The 25,531-nt window shown below is 46.0% G+C and overlaps 1 protein-coding gene across 4 annotated transcripts in view; it reads left to right on the top strand.

Annotated features, from left to right (window-relative positions):
• The first annotated feature begins 8,692 nt into the window (after positions 1-8,692).
• Positions 8,693-25,531, top strand: part of PLCB1 (phospholipase C beta 1) — a 327,045-nt gene continuing 310,206 nt past the window's right edge. For 2 of the 4 annotated variants that reach the window (XM_071440055.1, XM_071439975.1), the window contains exons 1-2: positions 8,695-9,078; positions 19,173-19,250. In XM_071440055.1, coding sequence (XP_071296156.1) covers positions 8,980-9,078; positions 19,173-19,250 — 177 coding nt within the window. In that variant the 5' untranslated portion in view covers positions 8,695-8,979. Of the gene's footprint in view, positions 9,079-19,172; positions 19,251-25,531 lie in introns of all 4 variants that reach the window. The other 2 variants (XM_071439887.1, XM_071439801.1) reach the window with 2 other exon arrangements.

The following is a 25,531-nucleotide window of genomic DNA, read 5'->3' as shown; positions in this document are numbered from 1 at the left end:
GATTCCAGATGTTTTCCATGCTCCCACCATAACTGGAAACATTCCCCTCTGTTAACAGTCTGGTATTGAAACACTTCTGGGACAAAGTGCAATGATCTTAGGCCAGGTACTGGGGCATGGCTGAGGTGTACATGGGCTTCCCCAGTGGAGCACGGTGATGAAAAATCAAATGGGGGGGTCTGGGTGCAGAGACCTCACCCACAGAAGAGACAAAGGCCACAGAGGTGATCCTGAGGGCGTGGAATCTGGGCATTGAGTTCCTCATCTTCACACTTGTATGTAAATGAAGGGCCTAATTATTTCCACAAAAAGATTAGAGGGAAACAGTTTTCCACCAAGGAAGCAAACTGGTCCCAAACCAATGCCTGTGTCTCCACTGCCAGAACTTGGTGCATTTTTATATTCTTCTACCATGAAGCTGGCATTTTTTAGCAATATTCTATGGCACAGTTAGATGTTCATTGTAGCTTGCAAGTCCCCTATCGGGTAATAGCCCTGTCCATTTTCTAGGTGAGTGAGGTGGAGGTTTGCAGGGATGGGCAGTGGCAGGGGAAGGCAGGGAGCTCTGGCTCTGGAGAGGCTGTTTCACAGGCTGGGGAGCCTGCCTTTGGCAGAGCACAGTCACATGGCAGCACTGTGCATCTCCTGAACTAATGGATTCCAGTCACGAATCTGCATGTGAAAGGGCCCCTGTTCAGGGTCTTTTGGGCTCCTATGTCCCGTTTCTGTCTGTGAAAATCTTTCCTGAACTGATCCTGAAAGGAAATCGGCTCCTACAGCTCAATGGAAATCAGTCAAGTGCCGAGGAGGATCAGTGCTGTGTGTGATCAGGCAAACTTTGGATTTTTGAAGCAGGACTGTGCTGCTCTGGCATGGTAGTGATGAGCTCGTGTTATCGAGTTTGTGGTGACTTTGTCTGAAATGCCAAGCTGAAGTCACATTGCTGTGTCCCTTCTATTTTAGGTGTATTTCTGAACTAGTCTGCAAGGCAGCTGTGCTTTAATTTAAATCCTTCTTCAATAACAGCTCCTATTGTGCCAGCTTTGAGATGGCATCAATGGCTACAACTTTATTGGCAGACTTGGTACCAGTATTTATTAAACACTACTCTTTGTTTGCTATTTATATAATGCTGCTCCCAAGATCTTTTCCCTACACTTCTCTGCTGATTCTTGCTATTGTATCATATCTAAAACATCTTGGTTTTTTTTTTGTTTTGTTTTATCAGTGTTGTAAGGCATGAAGGAGAACAGAGAAACACTGCTTGATTAGGTTTCTTGGAAATCTGGACTTGGCTCTCAGCTTATCTAAGACTTCTTGTAAGATCATGGTCTCTTGGGGCAGTGATAATCCTTGCTCTGAGCACACTTCTTTTGTGTCACTGAGACTGTAACAAACACTCCAAACTGCTAAAATTGTGTGTGTGCAGAAGGAGGCTGCACTCCTGCCTGAACCCCTGGTGTATTACAAGTGTAGAAATCCCTTAATGTACTGTAAAAGCAAATAACTTCTGTTTTTCTGTCTTTTCTGAAATAAAAATATACTTTCTTTAATTGGTGTCTACATTCAGATGGATTTTATAAGCAGACAACCTGCTGGTAGATGATCTGAGATTTCACTGTGGCAACACTGGTGGGGGAATGTTAATTCAAATGAGCACCTGTGCCAAGCATTCCTTATGAGTGCTGCAAATCTCATTGTGTAGAGAAGTCAAGAGGTGTTTTTTATTATAGCCTGTGATGTTCACTCAGCTTTGTTTTGCTCAAAGTTCTTGAGCTGCTGGCTGCTCTGAAACATAAGGTTTCCTTACAATAATTGCTTTTCCTTATTTGAAATTATATGTCGTGACCTTTTATGTGTTTACAAGACTACTGGGAAAATGAATGTTGAAACTTAAATTCATCATGAGCTGTTTCATCAAAACCATTGCATAATCTCAGAGAAAAGATAATTGCAAGATCATTTATTTGCTTTCAGAGTGCCTTTTTGAACTGGCACCAAAGCTCATGGAACGACTTCAACCAAAGTATGACTGGGGCCTTTCAGTTCAACCTATTGGTCCTTTTCCTCTCACTTTTCCTGCAACAAGAGGACTTTTGGGTACTGTGAATATCTGATATAAGATGTGAGGAAGGCAACCAGCACTTTGCAGTGATCTTGCAGTGCTATGGAATAGAGACAGGGGCTGTTTCTCCCTCTCCTCTTCCTGGCTGTGTTTTCCTGATAAATAGCAAGATGTGGCCTTATAAAAGGCATTTTTCCTCCCCTGTTGAACCTCCTCCCTTTCCCTGACAGTGTCTCAATGTCTCCTGGTTGGTAAATGATGTTTCTGATTGCTCAGCAGGCATCCTGTTAGAGCAGATTGCTTAACAGTGAGTGCTTCTCCTTGCCACCCAGGGACAGGACCATCAGCAGAGCCATTCCTGAGCCTGCCTTTCAGGCTTTGTGGCTCTCACCTAAAATCCTAGAAAACTGTTCATTGCTGGTGAAGGGTGCTCTGTTTTTTATCAAGAAAATGCACTGCATGTTGGAAAATGCTTATTGTGGGTATTAATAAGAGCACAAGAGTTTGGCTAGGCCATAATAGCCTTCAGTTTATTATTCAGCTTTGTGATTTTGGAGGGCACTGCTGTGCTTAGACACTGCAAGCTGGGCTGGGACAGCTCACAGGTTGTAGGAGGCTGAGTCCTTTCTTCCATTCCATGTGTTGTCAGTGATCTGAGCTTTATTCAGGTTAGCAATATTAAGAACTCTTCAGCTTCTCTGAAAAGTAACAGGGAAATTGAGGGGTTTTTTTGCCATTAAGAGTTTCAATTGACTTCAGGAGATGTGGTTTAAAGACCTGCATCACAAGGAAATTGCTCCAAGTTTTAGAAGCAAAGCTGAAAGCAAGTGTTTGCAGCCGCGTAAATGGTGTCCTATTGCTTTCTGACTAATGTTTTGTCAGTTGTGGAATTTCACCTTCACAACTGCAGGTTCTGTAAAATAGCCAGGATTGTAATGAAAGTCTGATGATTCATGAGAGGCTATTATAAGAATATTTCTGAAATGAGCTTAGAGAAAATTGTTAGTGGGAAAAGCATAAAGTTTCAAGTGGCCACCTTCAAGAGAAGGTATGCCATCAAAATCTTTCTGTATTAATTGAGGAGTATCATGAGATAAAAACAGCAATTGGGAAGTGTAGAAATTGAAAATGTATCAAGTTTCCCATGCAAAAAAATGAAACAAGATTTCTCCTTAAAGTTTTAGTTTCTGAATGAGTTGCAAACACTTTTTCTCTAAATGCTTAATGGAAATGAAATATTCCTGCTGGTGTACAGACCCTTAATTTTTAGGGTACTTAAACCAAGCCCTGGTGATCTCCAGAATCCAGGGTATGTGTGTGCTAGGCTCTTTGCCTTTAGGAATGAAATGGACAGAAGCCATCTAGAGGGACCTGAAAGATGAATTCATTTGAGTTTAAGGAAAGAGGATTGGGCCAGATCTGTGAGCACTTTTTCAGACTCATAATCTCCCATCTTTCTAAAGACAAACCACCCTGCCACCAGCTTTAACATATCTATTTTTTAACTGTACCAAACATGCAAGCTGGGCTGAAATGAATTACCTACCACGGGACATGACTCCACCGTGGTAATGGGAAATACATCTGGGAGCTGTTAGTTAAATATTGCTCTGTCACAGCAATACATGCAAAAGCTTAGTGGGAATTACAGCTGGGAATCCAGAGCAAGTGTGTGCTGACTCATTATGGGCATGCTGGGCATACACGTAATACAGAAGCATCTTTGTGCCTCTGAAAGATGCCATGAGATTTCTGTCGTTTTCAGACCCTGCAAGAAAAGCACAAACCAGCCTTCTTCTCCTTGCATGGAGCACAGAGGTGCCATTCATGCAGCAGCTGCCTTGTTCAGAGCACCATTTCTGCTCTACTAAAGGGCTGGGGATTTTCAAGGCAATTGCTGCATTGGATATTTTTGTCTTTTAGTTCACCTCACAGCTCAGCTTGGATGTAAATTAAAGCAGGTGAGAGAGCCTGCTTTTGAGAGGGCTCTGATCTGCCTATGCAGCTGGGACAGAAGTTAAGAGCTGGGAGAGAACAAAACAAGGCAAAGGTGCACATGTTACTGGGATAAACAAATGCACAGCTTTGAAGTCAGGGCAGTTTACCCCACCTGTGATTTAACAAACCTGGTAGGCCATGAAATCTTTCATAATTAACTTCAACATTCTTACATGTGTTGTATGTTTTATGGACTGGTTTTAACAATCTGTAAAAAAAAAAAAAGTATTATGCTGTAAATTGAACAGGGAAGCAAGAACAGATTCTAGTACCTAAAATGTGAATTAACACTTTCTAGGGAATGCATTAGCTGACTTTTTAACTTGCCATTTTAATTGTTGAGCATGGCAATAATTTTGTGTTCTGGAAATAGTTTGGGGTTTCTTTTTAGCAGAGGCTAAGTAGGCAGGGGGACATGGAGAGGGGCCCATGGGATGGAGCAGCATCAGGGAAGGGCCTCTCAGACCAGGGCCCATCCCAGTGACAGGGCAGGGTAAGAGGTATCATGGGTGAGGAATTCTGCCAGCAGCACCTTCTGTCCAAACCATCCAGGGCTCATTCTTTTTCACGCAGGGTGTTTGCTGGGGGATTGTGGACTGTTTCTGGTGATGTGGGGTTCCCCAAGTGCCAGCTGTGCATCAGGTCAAAATCCATCCAAAATAAAATATGGTTCCAGTGAGTGTAGCAATTACCCAGCTGCTTCCTTTACACAAAGACACTGTTTGTGTCATAATTTCCATCACACTGCATTGGTCATTATTCTCCCAGTATTATACAGACACTTGTGATTCTGATGTGAGGGAAACGTTAAGATGATTTCAACAGGAAATGGACTCTTGTACAAGATTCCCCTCCCCTCCCAGTTTCTGAGTAGCAGCTGCTGTTGCCAGGCTGTCTGTGTTGCTATGGTGGTGGTTTGTGTGCCAGAATTTTATATTCACTCCTCAGGAGTCACCTGATTGAGTGGCTGTGCTACCAAAGTTCTGTCCTGAAGATGAGGCCTGTGTCTGGCTGCTGGTGTGTGTGTGTGGCACCTGGTGAAGGGAGCAGATGAAACATCAGCACCTTCCTCTGGCCCTCAGCTTACAGGAGAAGGAGCAGATTGGCTCTCTCAGGCAATGAGTGACTTCTGCATTTGGCTGGTGGCATTTCTTAGCACACAGGGCAGCTTCACCTCACCTTGTGGCACTCCTTGGTCAGCTGGGAGCTCTGCTGTCTGCATGATGTGAGGTAGCTTCTTAGCAGAAGGACTGAGCTTTCACCAGAGAGATTTCTGTATTTCTTTTCCAGATTTGTTCCACAGAACTTAATGATCCTGCTCCCCCTGATAATTAGAGTATAATTTGACCCAATTTAAAAAATGCAATTAGGATGATAAACTCAGCTTCACCAGAAGTATATCTTTAATCCCAAATCTTGCAAACACTCAGGTTTAACTCTTAGTATGCTCAGTGCACCATTGCAGTGAAGCATTTGCAAGGCTAAGGTCCCTGTTCTCTTCAAAATCTAGAAATACCCCAATAAACTCAGGACAGACAGTGAAATAGAGATTTAATATCTATTTCTCTGAACCCAAATTTAAAACAGTAAATTTAGGTTTTAGTGCACTTCTCATATCACTTCACACAGAGTCGTTCTGTGTAGCTTTTGCCATGTCTTCATTTGACCTGGCTTTGGTCAAAGCCCTCTGTTATTTGAATCAATTATTGCTCCTTTCCTGATTTGTTTACACACACATCCAGATGTGCATCTAAAACATTGTGTGGTCAGTTATTCCCCTGGAAATGAAATCTTGGTACCTAAGCCCCTTACATAAAAATGATGTTTTATGGGGTATTGCATTCTAACAACTTGTATTATCCATGCAAGGCAATCCCTTGACTGTCTAGGCTGGGATTTTTGAACCTAGAGAAATGAAAAATGTCCTGAAATAGTTCTTGCAGCAACATGAGACTAACATGCCATCTGATTTGTAGCATTTGGAATAACCACTTGAATAAGCCTATTGCTGAGTGGGTTTTTTCTAACACCATGTCTTTCCTTCACTCTTGGAGCTGGAAGGGGCTGAGTGAAGGAGAAATAGAAGAGATGCATTTAGATGTTTAACTGAGGCTTTGGAGGAAGGTGTCTGGCTCTTCTGCTGTGAGGCTTGGTCCAATCATTTAAGGACAAGATCTTTGTACTCTTTCTGGGTGTAACAATCCTGCTGAGTGGGGCTGGTTTCCAGGTCACTGATCCCAGGCTTTGTGCAGAAGGAACTGGATTGAGACAGGCTCTGAATTTGTGTTTGCAGTATGTACTAGGCACCAAGAAATGTGCTCCTTGCTGCAGCAGATGCCTGGGAAGCAATAGCAGTAACACATGAGCCAGCTATCTGGGTTGAAACTAAAATTCCCACTGACTTCACAAAGCCCAGGATTTTTCAGCACAGGCTGAATCATAGGCACTCTCCAGAGCTGTTGTTTAAAAGACCCAGGCACAATGCCATTTCCTTTGGTGCTGCTTCTTCCTTGTGATGGAAAATTCCTTAGATACCTGCCATATGGAAGGTGTGTTTCTCTTCAGGCAAATACTATCGGATTAAAATACTCAGGTCTGAAAAACCCCAGAATTGCTCCACACAAAACTTCCCATTTGTAATGACAGGCACCAGTATCAGAGCCCATCCTAATCCACAGGCCCACTTCTTCCATGTTCACATCAATGGTTGCTGGGAGCCTCTGGCTTCAGCAGGAATCCTCAGGTAGCATCAATTGTGATTTGTTTTGCCCTAACGAAGACTGTGAGTGAGTCCAGGCCAAGTGCAAGTGGATTTGTGGGTTTGTTGAGAACTGCCACAGAAGTGCCACCATCCCTGGCAGGTTTACATCTTCCCAAGGTCTGATTTCAGCAGACTGCTGGGAATGCAAGAGCTCAAGGGATCTGAGTAAGTACTGTAGCACCAGTACTCTCTGCTCTTATTGTCTGGGGATTTTAGTAGCACTTTCATTCTTTTGTATGCTCTATGAAATGAGATGAAAAGGCAGTTGTGAAAATGGCCCTGAAAATCTCTCCCATTTCCCCCATCATGGAGCAACCCCATCCGTCAGCACAGCCAAAGGCAGAATTGGTTATTTGTGCTTTAAGTCATGGCAAATGGCTGGGAATTACAGAACAGCAAGCAGAGAGCAGGCTCTCATCCTGACTGGAGTGACACCCACGTTTGCAGGGAAGGTTAATAAGAACAAAAAATAGATCCAATGGGTTAATTGGCCTTGAAATGCGTCCGCTGCATGCACGGGCTATGGTGAAGGAGCAGGTTCACCTCCCACTAAAGGCAATCAAAAGCCTTTCATTGAAGGGGGAGAATGGGGAAAAGGCCCAGAGGAAAGGCTTTAGCAACTCTTTACAGTAAGAGCAAATCAGCAGTCCAATATGCCAGTTTTGTGGCTTTTTAATTAAAAAACCAGAACAAACATCTCCACACTCAGATTGAAGAAAAAATACTTAGTACTCTTTTGAAATATCATTTCTCCAAAGTAAGTTAAAAATACATTCAAAGACATTTTTCTGTGCAATTTGCTTTGTCTATAGCAGAAGTTTGGCCTGGTGCCCCTAAATACCAAGGGTCAGTTGGAAACCCCTACAGAGAAATTAGCAATCTCATGTGCTGTGTTATCTGATGCTTTATCTCTGTGATTGCACAGGGGCTCTCACACAGAGGAGGTCATTGGTGGAGCACTTTTTTCTTCAAACACATTTTCCTTAAAACCTCTGGATTCTGAACTTTGCTGGTTGAGAGGATGTTTTTCCATCTTTATGCCTTCTGAGTTGAGTATACCTAAAACTGAATTAAGGTCACATTCCTTTGTTCTGAGGAAGCCTCTTCATCTTACGAGATCAAAAACCTGCGGTAAAGGCAGTTTCTGTGTATTTAAAGCACGAAGCTTTGGGAATTGTTTGTGCCACTCTTTCAATTAAAAGTTGCTCCTCTTTTGGCATCACTGTGCAGGCTCAGCACTGTCCTTCGCTTTTGCCACAACTGTTCCCTCAAAGCTCAGAAGTTTCACTCAACAGCAGGGAGAACTTCTGTGTTGAAGGTGGCAGAACAGCTGCCCAGGGAGGCTGTGGGGTCTCCCTGTCTGGAGGCATCGCAAACCCACCTGGACACGTTTTTGTTTCCCCTGCTTTGGAAGGGTGATCTCCACAGGTCCATGGTGAGATTCAGCCCTCCTGGCCGCATCTCTCAGCGGGACGAGACGCAGGCAGTCATCCTCGCTCCCTTGCTGGGCATTTTGGAGCGGTACCGGAGCCTCACGAGTGCTTTCGGCGGAGGGAGGTGGGTGCCTCTCCCATGCCCAGCGTGTCCCGGCCGGGGGAACAGCGCTGCCCGGGGCTGCGCTGGGGGAAAGGCGGTGCTGGCAGCCGGGGCTGCGCTGTGCAGGAGGCACCGGGCGGTGCTGGCAGCCGGGGCTGCGCTGTGCAGGAGGCACCGGGCGGTGCCGGCGGCCGGGGCTGCGCTGTGCAGGAGGCACCGGGCGGTGCCGGCAGCCGGGAGGTGGCGCCGCGGCGCCGCCGGCGCTGCCCTGGGCGCGGGGGAACCTCGGGGGCCGAGCCTGGCGGGAGGAGGAGCGGCGGGGAGGGAGGGAGCGGAGCGGGCAGCGCCGCGGCTCCGTGCCCTGCGTGCGTGCGTGTGTGTGCGAGCAGCGGGCGGGCCGGCGGTATATAGAGGATGTGCCGCCGCATGGCTCGCCCCGGCCGCTGCCGCGCCAGCTCCTTGGGCCAGCGCCAGTGAAGCCGCTCGCCCTCGCCGCCTCCCTGCCCGCTGCCGCCGCCTCTGCCGGCCTCCCTGCCGGGTTTCCGGCGTCCCTCCTGCCTCGGCCGCTCGCCGCGGCTCCTCCGCGCCGGGGCACAGCGAGCGCGTCCATGCGGTGCAGATGGCCGGGGCACAGCCAGGGGTGCACGCTCTGCAGCTCAAGCCCGTCTGCGTCTCCGAAACCCTCAAGAAAGGCGTCAAATTCGTCAAGTGGGACGATGTGAGTAGCCCTGCCCTTTCCCCGGCGGGGCACGGCGGGGTTTGCGGGGCGATGGGGCGGGAGGGCTGCGGGCCCTGCCCCGCTCGGTGCGGGGCGGCCACGGAGGTGTCCCCTGCCCCGCCGAGGGGTTGAACGGGCGGCTGAACGCCGGGCAAACTTTGTGCGAGGGCTGTCCTGTGGAATCGCGCTGGGCTGGCTCCTTTCGGGAGCGCCTTCCTCTGCCGCCTCCCGCGTTTCGGTGTGCGTGTTGCCACCGCTGTCCCCGTAACGGAGTTGTTTCAGCCTGCTCTCTCGCGTTCCACCTCCCGTCTCCTCCTCCCAGCCTCTCCTTTTCCTTCTGGCTCCTGCTCCTCTCGCTGTCTCGCTCGTTCTGGTGGAGTTGTCAAGCCCTGATGCTTTCTCCCAGTTCGGGTACCCTTGGGCACCTTAGTTCTCTTCTTCCTTGGCTCCTTAGGGCATGAGGCTGGCCTCACCATCACGTCTGCTTTCCCTTCACTGCTCGCTGCCTCCCAGCCCTTTACATTTATATAGCCTCACCTAGGAAAGGAGCGTGGTTTCCACCTCACCTTTGGTAGAGCAGCTGGGATCTCTTGCTTGGCCCGCTGGCTATGCCCGGGACACTTTGGGAGCAAAGGAGAGCTAAACGGCAGAGTTGTCCTTTTCAAAGCCTGCCGAGAAGGAGAGCAGGACGAGTCCTGCGCTGGCTCTTGCTCCGGGAGTCCAGCGCTGGCTGTTTGTGTCTCAGCTGTGCACGGAGGAGCAGGTGCCCCACAAAGTCTGAGTACTGTCTGGGGCCACAGAGACTCGAGCCGAGGCAGAGAAATTGTTGGGAGAGAAGACAGGCAGTCTGAATGTCAGGAGAAGTGTTGAGAATTAGTTGTTTCAGAGCTCTTGTGTGTTTACTGTGAGCTTGGCTGTGCTCAAGACATCCACAGCAACAGCTGGAGGGACAGCAGCGAGGGAGAAGGAGCAGCTCGTGTGTAACTTGGCTTGTTATATCTCGCTCTTTTGTCGCTGCTTTCAGCCTGTCCAGCAGCCAAACGTGTGAGCCTGACCCCTATAAACCTGTGATAAACACTCTCAAGGAGAAAGAGAACATCAGAAACCAAACAACTTGTGGTGTGAAGTTTTGTTTACAGTAATAAGCGAACACATTTTTGAAAGGCTCAGGAAACTGACCTTGTCTGCATACCAAACAGTGGCTTTGATACAGGTTCTGCATGTTCAGGAACTAGGCTTGAATGAGAAAACGTTTTCTTTGCTTGACATTTTCCTTAGGGTAGGAAAAGGCAGCCTTGTCATTTGCAGTTATTGTTTTATTTTTGGTAAGTTACCAAGGAATTTCCGCGTGTGTACGCAGAGGTCGAGCTAAAGACTGAGTCTCCAGACTGAAAGCCCAAGCCATCAGCCACCACTGTAAGTTATTAGAGTGCTATTTCCCAAATAGTAGTTTCTATAGGTAGAATTAAAAGATGAAGAGGTGTTCTCCATGCATAGTGGATGTTCACCTCCTTGCTACAGGCTGGTTGGTAAAAAGATTTTTAATTGTGGACTTGAAGGCTGCACTGATAAAACATGGCTAAATTCTGGAGAAAGACCTGTGTTTTGGGTTAAAGGTGCTACTCAGCAGTCCACAGGTGTTACCTGGAGCGTGTGGCTGAGTTGGGTCCTGTTGTGTTTAGTGAGTGCTTTCACTGGCAGCCCTGTGAAAATTGATGCCTTCTTAGGCACACTGTGATGAACAATTGTGGCATTAACTCATTGTTGACTGTGCATTGTGTGTATATCTGCACGTTTCCCACCCCTCAGCCCTCCTGTCTAGCAGCCCTCCTGAGTGTTCTCAGCAGTAGAAGCCCCACAAAATCCAAGGTTTCGAGGGAGGGGAGTCTCCTCTGGCTGGCACACTGATGTTCGTTATGCACCGTTTCTTCTCACTGTGAGTGGGAGTTCAGTTCTTCCATGCCTGTGCACTGGGGCAGCCTCCATCCTCTCCTTGATCCCTTCCCTGCTGTTTTGGGTTGCAGTTTAAAGATGGTCCTGCTGACTTTGCTTTGCATTTCACAAAGCAGAAGTGGTTGTTGTGAATTTGTTACCACTTGTACCAAGTTTCAGCCCAAAGCAAAGTTTTCTTAGCTGAGCTTTAAGCCATGGAGAACTTTTAAATGGGAATGCTGGGAGCATTTAAACAAGAGTGTGAGAGGTGTTGAAGGAATTCTGTGTTGAGTAGCATCACTCCAGGTAACAGACAGGCAGGTGGAAGTAATGGAATCCCATCTCCTCTGCACACCCTCTTCACTTTCTAAATTGAGAAAGCATTAGGGTCAATTAAAAAGCTCTGGCTTTGCAAGACAAGTCACTTTCATGCCTTGGTATTGGATGTAACATGTAATGCCCGATACACTATTCACAAATTCCATTTGGGATCAGGGTGTGAAGCACTGAAGTCAAACAGTTCATTGTTGTCCTGTAACTTTGCTTCTCACACTGTTGGTTGTATTCTGTAACAGTATTCCAGGTCAGAAAGCAAATTTCAGAATGGTCTCTTCTCGTGGTGTGTAGTTTTGGATTCACTGAGCAGAAATAGCTGTTCTTGGAATCTGTCAAAGATAAACGTGGCTGGTTGCTTTGGTCTTTTTTTGTGGCTGTGTCCATGTGTGTGCCTGGGTCAGACAATGGTTGGCTGAGCTGCCCCAGGTTGTTTCTTGAGCTGGGCCTCTGTAGCTGCTTCTCCCCGAGCCTCCTGGCTGCTGCCCTGGCTTTGAACAGCCGTGCCCCTGTATTCCTGCAGAGAACTGGCTGGCAGGGGGAAGGACTGGCTGCATCCCCTCTGTGTGCTCACAGCAGCTCTTCCTGATCAGAGTTTCCAGGGGGTTAATAAACAAATGTAATTAAGTTCACAGGTAAAACTGTTCTGGTAAGAGTTTAAGCTTAATGTAGCAGAATGTGTTGCTAGGCTGAGAAGGGTAAGGAAACTTGAGTATAAAGAGCAACTTCTCCCAGGAATTATCTGTCCTGAGGGCACAATCTGCCCTGGCTGATTCTTTCCTTGTTTTTCTCTGGCCTGTAGTGGGAACAAGATAGACATAACTGAGTCTTTAAGTAGCTCAACAGCCAGAGCACAGCTGAGCTGATATTTTCTGAGAGCTGTAATTGGCACACTCTAGCAAGCTAATATGATGGTGTAGGTTCAAAAATAGGTTTGTTTTCATTTCTTGCTTTAAAGCCTTTCTTATCTTCCCTAGTGATAGTATGTACTTTGCATAAAGATTTTGACTGATCTCTCTGTGGCTCACACTATTTACTTTCACTTTTAAGTGAAGTGCATTGCTAAGGTGAATTCTACCTAAACTGAGGGCCAGGATTGCAATTTTCTGGCCACATCTTTTTTCTCTAAGCACTGGATTACTGCAGCAAACCTGACTGGAGGCATTGCTTAGTGGCTGCAGGACTTCCCCAGGCGAGCAGCAAAATAGAACCCCAGGTCTTTTAAGTTTTTTTAATGCCTTTCTCTTAGAGTGCTTTGTCTTAATAAAGCATTTTTGAGCTCAGAGTGAACGCTCTGGAGATTTGCAGGCTTCTTTCTCTGTTTAGCATGTTTTAAAGAAGACTATCGAGAGTATGCCCTTTAACCTTACAAGTAAACATAACATCAGAGCATCTTTGTTATGGATAAGCTGAGATGAAACAAATAAACAACTTGGAATTTTTCAGAAGTTACTTAAAATAACTCTTTTCCCCCCTGCCTTTTTTTGTTTGTTTTTAAACTGTGCACAAGCCTGCCACTCCAGTACATTAGTGAGGACATGAAAAATGAGAAACCATTGTTCTGTGTGTATAAAACTAAAACAATAAGCTGAAGAGTTTATTTTTTTTGTGAACACTTTCAGTCTGGAGTGAAGAGGTCAAGTCCGGCATTCCAGAGGTTTTGTTGTTTCTTCTTTGTTGCTAATCTTTATGTAGTAAACAAGTATCAGCTCTGGGCTGTTTAAAAGTATTTTATCTGAATGCGTGTAAGTTGTGGGTTTGGTCTTTTGCAACAGAGGAGATTGAATTTACAATTTCTAAGAGTTAATATTTAGTGAATTGGAAAGCCTGAATTTGGTTAGCTCTGTTGGAGAGCTCTTTATAACTTCAGTGTGGGAGGGAAATAAGATTTGGATCTGCTGCAGATGGGTTAAATGCCTGCCTGGGAAGGTCTGATGTTCAAGTCATTGATGACATCTCTGTTAGTGGAGTTTGGGAGTCCTTTGGAGTGCTGGTGGATACACAGGAATGTGAAAACCAGAAAACAGCTGCTCAATAAGTGAGTGTTCTTTGGGAGAGGGAAGTTAACTGTGGCTTTGGTTGTGCACTGTGTGCTTTCCTCACTTCAGTGTTTGAATGCTCAGGACTCTTTTGGTTTTTTTAACCAAGCCTGGAGTGATATAGTTAACACACAATTAACTCTTGCAGTCTATTTCTAACTGTGCAGTCTTTGATCTATTAGAAAGTAAATGCTTCATAAGCACTTTTTAATTTATTTTCACAAGGCCCATTAAATTAAAAAATTTTACAGTTTCTAGTTATTCTCTTGTAGATCCAAAAAAAGACCAACATTAAAATCTCCTAATTTTTAATCTGTGATTTGATACCTTGGACCTGATTTTCAGCCTGCAGTGCCACACTGTCAGGTGTTCAGAATGCCTCCCCAGTGGTTTTGGATGAATTTGAGCTCAGCATCTCTGAAAATGAGAAAATGACATGTGGAAATGTAATCCAGTGTTCTCTCAAAATCAGAAGGAAGCATTTATGCTGATGAGCAGACTGGTTTAAATTATTTTCTCACACAAGAACTCTGTGGCCATGGTGAAAACCTTCCTGGTTGGCATTTCACTGCCTTTGCTCTCAAGTTCTCCCTTTATTCTCTGTTTTTTGAGTGTTTGGCTTGCAGCATTTAGGGGATCAAGCAAACAAATGCAGTAAGAGGCTCATGAGCTTGAGAGTGAGGATATCCTGAGAGATGGGGTGGGGTAGGACAGATTTCTGAGAAATCCCATTTGAGGCAGATCTTCAAAACTTGCAGTGTTGGAGCAGCAGAATGGTGATGGCACCCCAGGACAGAAATCATCAAAGTTTCACCAGGGTTTAACAACTCTGATAGTGAAGGATATCTTCTTGCATGTTCCTGTTGAGCAAGTGGAATTTCATTTTACACTTCTAAGATCAATTCCAGTTTGGTTTGGTGTTGTCCTTCCCCCAGAGGGGAAGTGACTTGTGTCTCTTTGTGCTTTGCAGCCTGTGGCAGGTTTGGTTCCTCTGCCCTCAGGGAAAAGAGGGCATTTTTACCTTTCCCCAGTATTTCAGTGGCTCACTGCAGATGGGGTGGGAACTTTGCTCCTTTCACTGCAGTTCAGCCTGAGGAATTGCTGAAGTTCTGACTGTCTGGTGATCCTGTTTAGTCCCAGTGTGAGCACACTCAGGGTATTTTGGAATTCTCAGGTGTCTGCTGAGCCCCTGTGCAAACTGGAGTTCTGCTGTCCCTTCTCCCTTGCTCTTTCCCTGCTTCCCCCAGGCCTGGAGTCCCCCTGGCTTGTGGGGTGGCAGGAGAACTCTTCTTAGGGGCTGTCCCCAGTCTGACACCTTTGCTCAGCCAGATTTTAGGCCCTTTGGCCAAAGTGAAAGAAATGTTCAAGACTATTTTGCCTCTGCCAGAAAGAGTCTATATTCTTAGCTTGGTGTTTCTGCAGTTTGGCAGAAATTTTTCAGAAGATTCAGGCAAGTGAAATAATGATGTGTAAAAGTTTTCAGGTTATATTTGGACATGTTGAGTGTCTCTGAAAATCTGAGGCAAACCCAGGAAAGAGCAGCCAGCCTTAATAAGGCAGTGTCATGAGTCCCATCTGTCAGAAGAGCTGAGGACAGAGGCTGCTCTGCTTTTCTTTGGAGAATCTGTTGATGTGAATTTTGACTGCAGCTGTTTCTAAGAAACATCATCATTGTCTATATGGGGTTTATTAAAACATGAGCTCTTCTGGCTCGTGGTCATGGAATAAAAGCCTCCACCTTGTGCACAGCCAGGCCATGGTGGTGCTCTCATAAATAGGGTCAGGAAGGAGCTAAACCCAAGCTTTCACCTCTTCACTCATTATCTTTGTGTGGTCATCTTTACTGGTCAGTAGCAGGGGAATGGGGGTGGCACTTTCTGCTCACTGGTGTTACAGGTAGGGCCCCACTCTTAAAACCAGACCTTGAAGCAGCCATTTAATTGTGGGTTTGTCCATTGATCCTCTGTGCTTGTGCTCTGCTGTGCCTGGCTGGTGAGGATCACAGAGTTCCTGGTGGCACTTTCTGGGCATAAAAGTGGAAACCTCTTTGTTTCAAAGTATAAAATACTGAATATTGCTAATGCAGGCTCTGAGGTTGAGCAGCCAATTAGGAGGCAACTTAATGGAGTAAGTAGAGAGCAGCCACAAAACTCCTTTGAGGCTGTGGGACTGGAGGAAAGTAGAGAATTGGCCCTAAGTCAGCAAAGAGAGAGGTGGAGGACTTCTGAAGGTGAAATTAAAAGCTCTTTAAAAAATGATTCTCTGTAGCTGAGGCTGTGTGATACACAGCACTGGGACAACCAGGTCAGGGCCACTTTTCCCAGGAATTGGCAGGGGCAGTCTCTGGTCCACCAGGGCACTGCTTGGCATGAGCACCCAGGGGTGGCATTTAACCCTCTGATAACCCACAGGCACTGGCACCACTGATGGGACACTCTCCCTTCCTCTTGGCCCTCTACCTCCTCTGGTCACAGCTGGTTTTTGCCTTGCTCATCTCATCCTGCACCTTTTTTATGTACTTGGAATTGCCCCAGGAGCCTGGCCTGCTGCTCGAGGGGCTGCTTTGTTAATAGCCAGAGGGATGGATATAGGATATAGGCTACTCTCCTACCACACATTGAGATTTCCAAACCCTTCAGCTTCTGAGATGGGCAACACACTTGGTTTTTTTTTTTTTTTCTGTTTTATTCTCACTTTTGCATCTGAGTGGGTTAGGGGAGATATGAGTGTCTGCCCCTGATTTGTTTGTCCTTGAAGTTTTGTTAGTTATTTTAATTTTCCTGCTCCTCTGTTGTGTTCAGTCCATAACCCTTCTGTTCAGAGTTGTGTGTGGTTGGTCAGTCTGTTCAGGAGAGTTATGAGGCCAGCTCTTTGGGTGAGGAAATCGAATTAATGGACTTCAGGATGCTCATAAATGACTGCAGGTGTGTCCTATGGGTCATAAACCACAGCCATTCCCTTACCAGTGCAATAATATTTGTAAATAAATGCACCAGACAGTTGTTGCTTGGAACAAATATCCATTTCAGAGCCTTGAACTGCTGCTGTTCTTGAATGTATATTGCAGAAGGTTTTTTCAGGAGTCCTTTTGATTGTTTCCTGCCTATGCAGAGTGGGATAACAGCAAGAGACCTGTCCCAGGTGGCAGAGGACTCTGCTTTGCCCTGGAGTGGGTGGAAGGACTTGCAGAGCTGCCTCCCAAGGGTTATTTCCATGCCTCCACACCCAGACCTGAGCGTGGCATTTGATGTCAGGGCTTTACAAGGGTGTATTCACTATAATTCACTTGCAGAACATATAAAGCATGGTGCACATGGCTTTTATTGCTGCTGCTGGCTGCATGGAGGAGTTCCTGAGGCACTTCCAGCACAAATACTTGTGCAAAGTTCTTCTCAGATCCTCGTGTTCATCAGCACATTAATTGTGCTGTGACTGATGTCAGAGTTAATTAAAAAACAGCCAAACAAAAACCTCAGCACAACCCAACAGCTTTCTGGAGCAGAAATTCCCAGAGTAGGACTCAGCCTGTCATGATCAAGTTTCCTTTAGGCCACTGATAGATATTGAAGGTTCTTCCCCCTCATCCTCTGCTTGGAGCCTGATTTTGGTCAACATTTTACACATGTACAGGAGCTGTGTGTCATCAAACACACTTTGGTTTGAAATGAAGGAGCAGCAGAATTAGGTAATCCTAGGCAGAATTGCTTTGTGTCTGCTTCCCACCACTTCCTTCCCTTCCCCCCCAAAGTTCCTTGGACCTCATCCAAAGGCAGGAGGACACTTGGTCTTTATCTTTCCTCATTTTATATTTTCATGCACGTTTATGACACAATGAAATAAGCAAAAAAAAGAGAGTTATGTCTCCAGAAAAGGGATTTTTTTTTCTCTTTTGAATAGTGGAGGTCTAAGAACCATTTTTTAGGTTCTTGTGGATACAGATTCCTTCAGGGTCTGATATATTTTAAACCCAAATTTGCATGTTGCTTCAAACAGTACCCAACTCTCAGGTGTACAGGATGTTAAAAACTGGGGAGAAATGGGGGGGAAATAAGATTCTGCAAATTCTGCATGTCTGTCCTCTTAGGGAAGGGCAGAGTTTTAATGAAGGGTCAGTGACAGAGCTTTGGGCCCACCTGGGACATTCCTGTTTTATTTGTGTTTTATTTGTGTTTTATTTGTGTTTTATTTGTGTTTTATTTGTGTTTTATTTGTGTTTTATTTGTGTTTTATTTGTGTTTTATTTGTGTTTTATTTGTGTTTTATTTGTGTTTTATTTGTGTTTTATTTGTGTTTTATTTGTGTTTTATTTGTGTTTTATTTGTGTTTTATTTGTGTTTTATTTGTGTTTTATTTGTGTTTTATTTGTGTTTTATTTGTGTTTTATTTGTGGTGTCACTTCCATGAGCTTTCTTTGTGCTTATACTTCACCCTGAAATATGTTGAATTTAAACTGAAATATTGGATTGGATTTAAACTTGAACCTTTTACAGCCCTTTTTTTTCCTCAAAGCCATGTGGACTGACCTCACATATTTCTGTTCTGGAAATAGGTGAATGCTAAAGCTGTAAAATACCTGTAGCACCTCAACAGAAATAGAAATCCTTTCTGAGGAGGAGCTGTGTGTTTAGCCTGGCTTTCTGGGGAGCTGACGTTTAGGCAGTTTTTCTGTATTTTTGTCTTTTTTTCCTGTGTTTTTCTGTCTTTTTTTTTATTATTATTATTCTGTATTAGTTTTTTTCTATTATTCTGTAATTCTGCAATTTTTCTGTATTATTCTGTCCTTTTTCCCTTCTGTGCCCCTTCCATAACTCCTGAACTGAGTTTGAAAAATGGGTAGAGGTCTTGAGACAGCAGTGTCTTTATGGATGCCATGGAAAACAGAAGAGAAAGAGCCTGTTAGGAGCAGGCTGCAGTGGGGTCAGGTATTGCTGGGCAGCCTGATATGAGAGATGGGATGAGCTCCCAGCTCTGGAAGAGGTTTGGGTTGGAGCTGTGGCTCCTGGGTCAGGCTTTGCTGTCAACCAGAAGACAGGAATTTTATTTAACCAGGCTGCCCTGCTCAGTGTGCTAAGAAATGGGCCTGGTTTTAAGTGACCTGAGCTGTGGATGTTATCAGACTAGACAGCTTTTCAAACAGTTTGAAAGTCAGGTGGAATACAGATATATTCCTATTACTAAAATATTCATGGTCTGATTAAAAAAAAATAAATTAATCTTAATGGAATGTTACTGACAAAAATCTTAAGGCAAGGAATGCTATTCTGTGTTTTCTAGGCAAATTCAGCCTTTGTGAAAGTTTTATAGGTAATATATATTTATATATTTTATATAGATAAAATATATAAATATCTATATATTTTATAGATAAAATATATAGATAAAAAATGGTAAAAAAATTATAGCTATTTAGTGTTGCTATGTGAAGGTGAAGTCAGATCAAGGTGGGCAGTGGACACCTGGCTGTGATGTTTGACTGGGTGGGCTCTGGTTTGACATCCAGGGTGTTTTGCCTGTGGAACTTCACCCACTTGCAGCTTTTTTGGGTTAACTCCACGTGTTGACAAGCCTGCAGTTGTTAGGTGCTGCCTCCACAGGAATGGAAATACATTATGTCAGAAAAATGGAGATGAGGCAGGTGATACTAAATTCTTTCAGTACCATCTTGCTAGTGATACCTTCAGGGTAATTCCTGGATGTTGCAATTCATTAGCACGGATGGCAAAGCAGCTTGTGCATAATTATGTGTTCTGTGTGCTGACATGGATTTCTTGTTTGTCCTTTCTCTGCCAGGACTCCACTGTTGTGACTCCAATTATCCTCAGAACAGACCCACAGGGATTTTTCTTCTACTGGACAGATCAAAATAAGGTAAGAGAAAAGCTTCCAGCTCCAGAATGGTTCTTCTTTTTCTCTGTGGTGTGATGTGCAGTCCTGGCACAGCAGACAAGTGTTTTAGAATATATAGAAAATAAGTGTTAGCACCCTGAGCACCTGGGTGCAGCTTGTTTGGTACCCAGGTTTGTATATAAAATATACAGAAAATGAGTGTTGCAGGTGGTGTTGTAGAACACTATATCCAAACTGGGAATTGAGTGAGTTTCTCCTCGTTACAGAGGTGAATTTTCAAGCACTTATCAAGTAAGTGCTTGTGCTGGCTCCCTGCTGAAAATGGTGTTGAACTTGGTAGTGCTTGAGCTTTGGCCTTGCATGAGTGTCTGCCACAAAACCCCAATGTGTGCTTGTAGTGTTCTGGCTGCAGAAACCCGGTGCACCAGTTGTGCTGCTGTTTTTTGGGAGTTCTTGTTATTTTGTTTAGATACCAGGGCAAAAATAGCTTGAGGAGAGAGCAGCCATGAAACGTGCAGGCACACTGGGGAGGCAATTTGTTATGTTAGATTGTGTTTATTTATCTTCCTATGTTTGCTTTTGAGGGGAGATGGAGCAGGGTTTGCAGTGAGTCTGTTTGGAAGCGTATTTTCTCATTTTCTGGTGAAGATGCTGCCTTTGCCTGTGCTCCTGCAAGGCTGTGGTGGGCAGTGGTGAGTTCATCTGCTGACAGGGCAGAGTTGTGTTAAATGAAATTGCTGCCAGTGAGTGCCCTCAGAAGCTGTGCCTGATTTACACTGAGTGTAAATCCTGTGCCAGGACTCAGTGCAGCCTTTTGGCCTGTTCCTTCCCTTGCATAAACTAATTGTACAAGCTAAAAAAGAACGATGGACTTTGTAAGAATAAGTGGAAACCCAGAGTTGGTTGGAGAGTTTATTTCACTTTTAATGTGTTTGGCGCTTAGACCTCCTTCAGTTTCCTACTGTTGTCTGTAAAAACAATGTCTCGGAGCAATTCTGTGAAGAATGGCTATTTATAGAATTGTTGTTCTCATATTCATGAAAAAATGTATTTATAATGCTCAGAGCATTTTTTTAAAGGTTGGGTATTTATGCAAGAGGTTTAAGTGTCAGTTTGGTTTTTAAACTTGCAAATCAAGACTCTGTAAAGAGCAAGAGGGATTTTTTCTGGTTAATAATTCATGACAACTAGGTGAAGCTTGTTTCTAAACACCATTCTAGCAGTGCCCATTTAAAGAAAGTAAATTTATATCTGCTGGGGTGCTGATAGTGCAAGGACTGGAAAGGAAATGCCATTTTCAGCTTTTACGGAGTGTTTGGGTTCGTGTTGATAGTGAGATTGCAAATACATGAGAAAAGGACATTATATAGGAGATCCTCTTTAATTTCCTTCTCTTTGTGTGAAGTCATCCTGTGATGATAGTGGAACTATGTGAAGAAGTATGAGGACAATGCTCTATGTGATCACTTTCTCTTTTTTCCCCATGTTATTTTTGTTTAAGCAATTGCTTTTGTCACCAGCAAGGCCTGTTATTTTGTGTGTGTGCAAAGATAAGCCTTGCTGCACGTTGATGGAGTGGGAGAAGGCAGCTGCCAGCTTCCTTGGGCAGGCACATTTTCCTGGGAGTGCAGGAGGTGTGGGGATGAGGCTGAGCAGCAGCAGCCATTTGTGTGTCCTGTGGAACAGTAAATCACTGCTGGACAAGGGTGTGCTGCTTAAAGCAGCAATCTACCCCCTCTGCTTGCTGTGCCTTATCAGTAAAATTACCTGAATTGCTGGGAGGGAGCAACCAAGCAAACAGAAAGCCACTCCCCTGTGCTGTATTTTTATGTAGCTCAGAGAGCTGGTGGTGTAGCCCTGCAGTGCTCCTGAACTCCTTGGCTGGCTGAGCTGCTTCTGGCATGGTGTTCTTGTTCCCTTCCCCTTGTGTTCCACCTGTGCTGCAGGGAAAGGCAGTGATGTGCAGTGTGTGCTGCCCAGCAGTGGCTCTGGGCAGTGTGAGGCTGCTCCTGGTGCAGCCAGAGCTGCGTGAGGATGGAGAGCAGAGCACCCTCAGTGTCCCCCCTGGAGCTCTCCTGGTGCAGCCAGAGCCCGGGGCTGTGTGAGGATGGAGAGCAGAGCACCCTCAGTGTCCCCCCTGGAGCTCTCCTGGTGCAGCCAGAGCCTGGGGCTGTGTGAGGATGGAGAGCAGAGCACCCTCAGTGTCCCCCCTGGAGCTCTCCTGGTGCAGCCAGAGCCTGGGGCTGTGTGAGGATCAGAGCACCCTCAGTGTCCCCCCTGGAGCTCTCCTGGTGCAGCCAGAGCCTGGGGCTGTGTGAGGATGGAGAGCAGAGCACCCTCAGTGTCCCCCCTGGAGCTCTCCTGGTGCAGCCAGAGCCCGGGGCTGTGTGAGGATGGAGAGCAGAGCACCCTCAGTGTCCCCCTGGAGCTCTCCTGGTGCAGCCAGAGCCCGGGGCTGTGTGAGGATGGAGAGCAGAGCACCCTCAGTGTCCCCCTGGAGCTCTCCTGGTGCAGCCAGAGCCTGGGGCTGTGTGAGGATGGAGAGCAGAGCACCCTCAGTGTCCCCCCTGGAGCTCTCCTGGTGCTCCCAGGCTCTGCAGCCCAGGCAGGGCTCAGCCCAACAGGCTGCTCAGGGTCAGGCTTTGCATGCTTCCCTTGCTTTCCCTGTAGCTTTCTGATCCATAAGTCAGCACCAGTTTGCAGTTTAGTCTCAGACCTAAGTGCTCCTCGTAGACAATCCAGGATTTGTAGTTTCAGCCCCACAAAGATCCCTTCCACTCAGGATATGCCACATCTGAGAGACAATTTCAAATAGGTGGCAATTTCTGTGTCTGGAGGTCTGCTCAGTAATTAATTTAAGCTCCAACCTTGCTGTTGGTGTCCTGCATCTTGACACACACTCACTGTGCACTTGCACATTTCAGCCTACCTTGCTGTCACCTGTAAGGGTAATCCTCCACAATCACAGCACCCATAGCATTTCCTTATTTTCTGGTAACACTTGATACCCTTTGTTTTGAGCAGATGGCAGGACAGCTTTCTGATGTTAATTGTGTTTTCCAGCATGAACTTCTTTTATTGCTGAAGGTTCTGGAATATTTTCTTCTTCATCTGTATGCAGACTGCTGGCTGATTCCATATTATTACTTGAATGATTCTCAATGTGGGACTTAAAAGAAAAATTAATTAATGTGACAAGCTTATGTCTGTTACTTATCTTATTGTTTAGGTAACATTTCTTAACTACAGCAAATCCAGGCAATATTCATTGTGGTGTTGGTTTTTTTTTATGACCTGACTAAAACATAATTCAATTTCTTGATATTTTTTTTCTTTTAACACAGAATGCCATTTCTTCCATATGTTCTTATTCTGCTCATGAGTGTGGAAGAAAGATAAATCAAAATTTACCCAGGTGAAGAGAAGTCTGCTGGAGTAAAAAGGAGTGATAATCAAAAGCATTTTCGAGGAGATGAGCAGAGGCTGGAAGCATTTGGTGTGTTTAGCCCAGCTAGCAAAGCAGAGCCAGACAAAGACTGATTTCTGTCTATGGATAAATGTATTAATGGATGCATAGGCAGACTAGGAGAAGGAAAAGGTATTGTCAGGCAGTTTGAGTGTTATTGCTCCTGCATCCTTTGTCTGGAAATTGTTATGCAATCAGAAGGATGTGGGGAGAAGGCACTTAGCCATGGACTCAGTGCCATTCTACCACTGAGCAAGGGAAGGAGGGAGAGGAGGAGAGCAGCTAATTGCTTCTGGGCTGGATCCATTTAGGGGTTTAAACGTCTGAGGGTGGTTTGTGTGCTGTCCTGTCTCTCAGGAGCACACACTGTTTATTGCCCTTTATTTTGAAGGGCAGTAAAGCAGTGTGTGGTTTATTGGGCAGCTGCAGTGGCATGGCAGCAGGCTGGGGACAGGGCATGCAGAGCCAGTGTCACCCACTGCCCCAGGAGCAGACACTGAGCAGTGTGTGCTAAAACTCCACACTAGTGCCGGGTTCCTGGGAGCCTGAAGCAGCTTCTGCTGCCTCTTGTAAACAGAGGAAGATCTTGTTTGTCCCAAGGAAGTGTTTGTTGAGAAGCTCTGCCGGTGCTGATCCTGTGTGGGAGGGATGTGAGGCTGGAGCTCCCCTCCTCAGCCCTGGGCCATTGGAGCATGGACAGTCCAGCCAAGGGCTTCAGCTCCAGTGTGTGCAGGGCACCACTCCTCACTCAGATTTTAGCTGTATTTGAGGGGAAAATGGGGTGGTGAAGCCACAGAAATACTCACAGGCAGCCATTCCTGCCACACTGACAGGCTGAGGCTATCTCAAGGCAGAGAGGCTTGATCCTATTCAGTTTTTTCACAGAATTCACACAGAATCACTGGGTTGGAAGAGACCGTCAATATCGAGTCCAGTCCAGCCCAGCCCCAACACCTCAGCCAGACCCTGGCACCCAGTGCCACATCCAGGCTTTGTTAAACACACCCAGGCATGGAGACTCCACCACCTCCCTGGGTAGATAATTCCAGAACTTTAGCAGCCTTTCTGTAAAAACTTTTTCCTAATATCCAACCTGTATTTGCCTTGGTGCAGCTTGAGGCTGTGTCCTCAGTTCCGTCAGTGCTGCCTGAGAAAGAGACAAAGAGCCCAGTTCCAGCTGAGCACAGGCACCTTTCACCTTTTCACTGACAGTTTTGTAGTTTCCAAGGGGAAAGGTGGGGAAGTTTCTCCTCTAACAGGAGCAGGACTCTTTTCATGGCTGAGCATCCCTGGCAGAGCTGGTGCCAGCAGGCTGCAGCTGGACACAGGATGGGAGCTGGGCACAGGGCGTGTGGGGCCGGGAGTGCCGGGGGGGGCGTGTGGGGCCGGGAGTGCCGGGGGGGGCGTGTGGGGCCGGGAGTGCCGGGGGGGCCTGTGGGGCCGGGAGTGCCGGGGGGGGCCTGTGGGGCCGGGGGGGGCCTGTGGGGCCGGGGGGGCCTGTGGGGCCGGGAGTGCCGGGGGGCCTGTGGGGCCGGGGGGGCCTGTGGGGCCGGGAGTGCCGGGGGGGCCTGTGGGGCCGGGAGTGCCGGGGGGCCTGTGGGGCCGGGAGTGCCGGGACTCTCTTGTGCCCTCAGAGTGCATAGAGGGGTTCCTGAGGATGAAAGATGAGAGGATTTTTCTGACTTGGAGGCTCCTCTCCCTCCTTGTGTCCTGGTGTGATCCTGATTCCTTCAGGCCTGAAGACCCAGGAATGTGAGAAGGGGAGCCTGAGGGCTGTAGGATTTGGTCTGGCTTCATCATGTTTGTAAATTCTCTGGCAATCCCATTGCCCTCTTCCAAATGGGAGATGATGTGGCGTTTTTCCAGCTGCTGGGGATTTTGCCTCTTAGGTAAGGAGCTCTTTTGTGTCTTTTGAAGCAGAGCTGTAAAACACTTGGGTTGGTGTTTGTATTGCCCCATGGGTCAAAAATTACATTTACATTACATCTCTATATGCTTTACAGTACACCTGACGAGCATACAGTAAAGACTGAAGTTATTATATCAACATTTAAAATACACCTAGTAATTTAATGAGAGTGGAATATTTACTAGTACCAGGTTTCAAAATACCTGCTCCAAATATCAGCTGTTTGGCTTAATTTATTCAAGAGCAAGGTGGCTCTGTTGTGCATCTCAGCACTGAAAACATCCAAGAAGTGCATCATTAAACATGTATGCACACTTCTGTCTTGGCATGTGAAGAGAAAAAAACCTAAATAACTTACACTCTTAAAAAACCCCAGACCTTAAACCCTTAAAAACCCCCAGGTCCATGTCCTGGCATTCTACCAGGCATGAGCAAGACTTGTGGGGGGCTTTTTTGTTGGGTTTTTTTGTTGTTTTTAAATTCTATATGAGATGCCTTGTGCTCTCAGTGCTCCACTACTTCGAAGGCTTCTCCATGGACTTTGTGTAAAAATAAAAAGCCAACTCTAATTAGCATCTGCACATTCTCCAGTGTCAGATGGGCACAAGGGGAAATAATGGCAAAACTGGCAAAGTTGTTTATCCATAGGACACTTTTGACATCAGATCACAATCCTCTCCTACTGAAGGGAAAGTGGAGTTGATAAACAAATGGTTTTGCTCTAAACTTAGCCCATTCCTGCAGGTATGAACTGAGTGCCAAGATGAAAGGGGATTGTCCCTGAGTTTTGAGAACAAAAATTGATTTTTGATTTTTGCTTGTTGTATTTCAGTTGGGATAAGGGGTTTCAGGCTCTGGAAGGTGGAGATAGTTCTGTGGAGGTCCTGCTCATCCTTTCACTGGGAATCTGGATGAGGAATCCTTGGG

The sequence above is a fragment of the Agelaius tricolor genome, unplaced genomic scaffold (genome assembly GCF_023055355.1).
Source record: "Agelaius tricolor isolate 1412-34295 unplaced genomic scaffold, bAgeTri1.0.p SCAF_1, whole genome shotgun sequence".
NCBI lineage: Eukaryota > Metazoa > Chordata > Aves > Passeriformes > Icteridae > Agelaius > Agelaius tricolor.
This window is presented reverse-complemented; position numbering and strand designations above follow the sequence as displayed.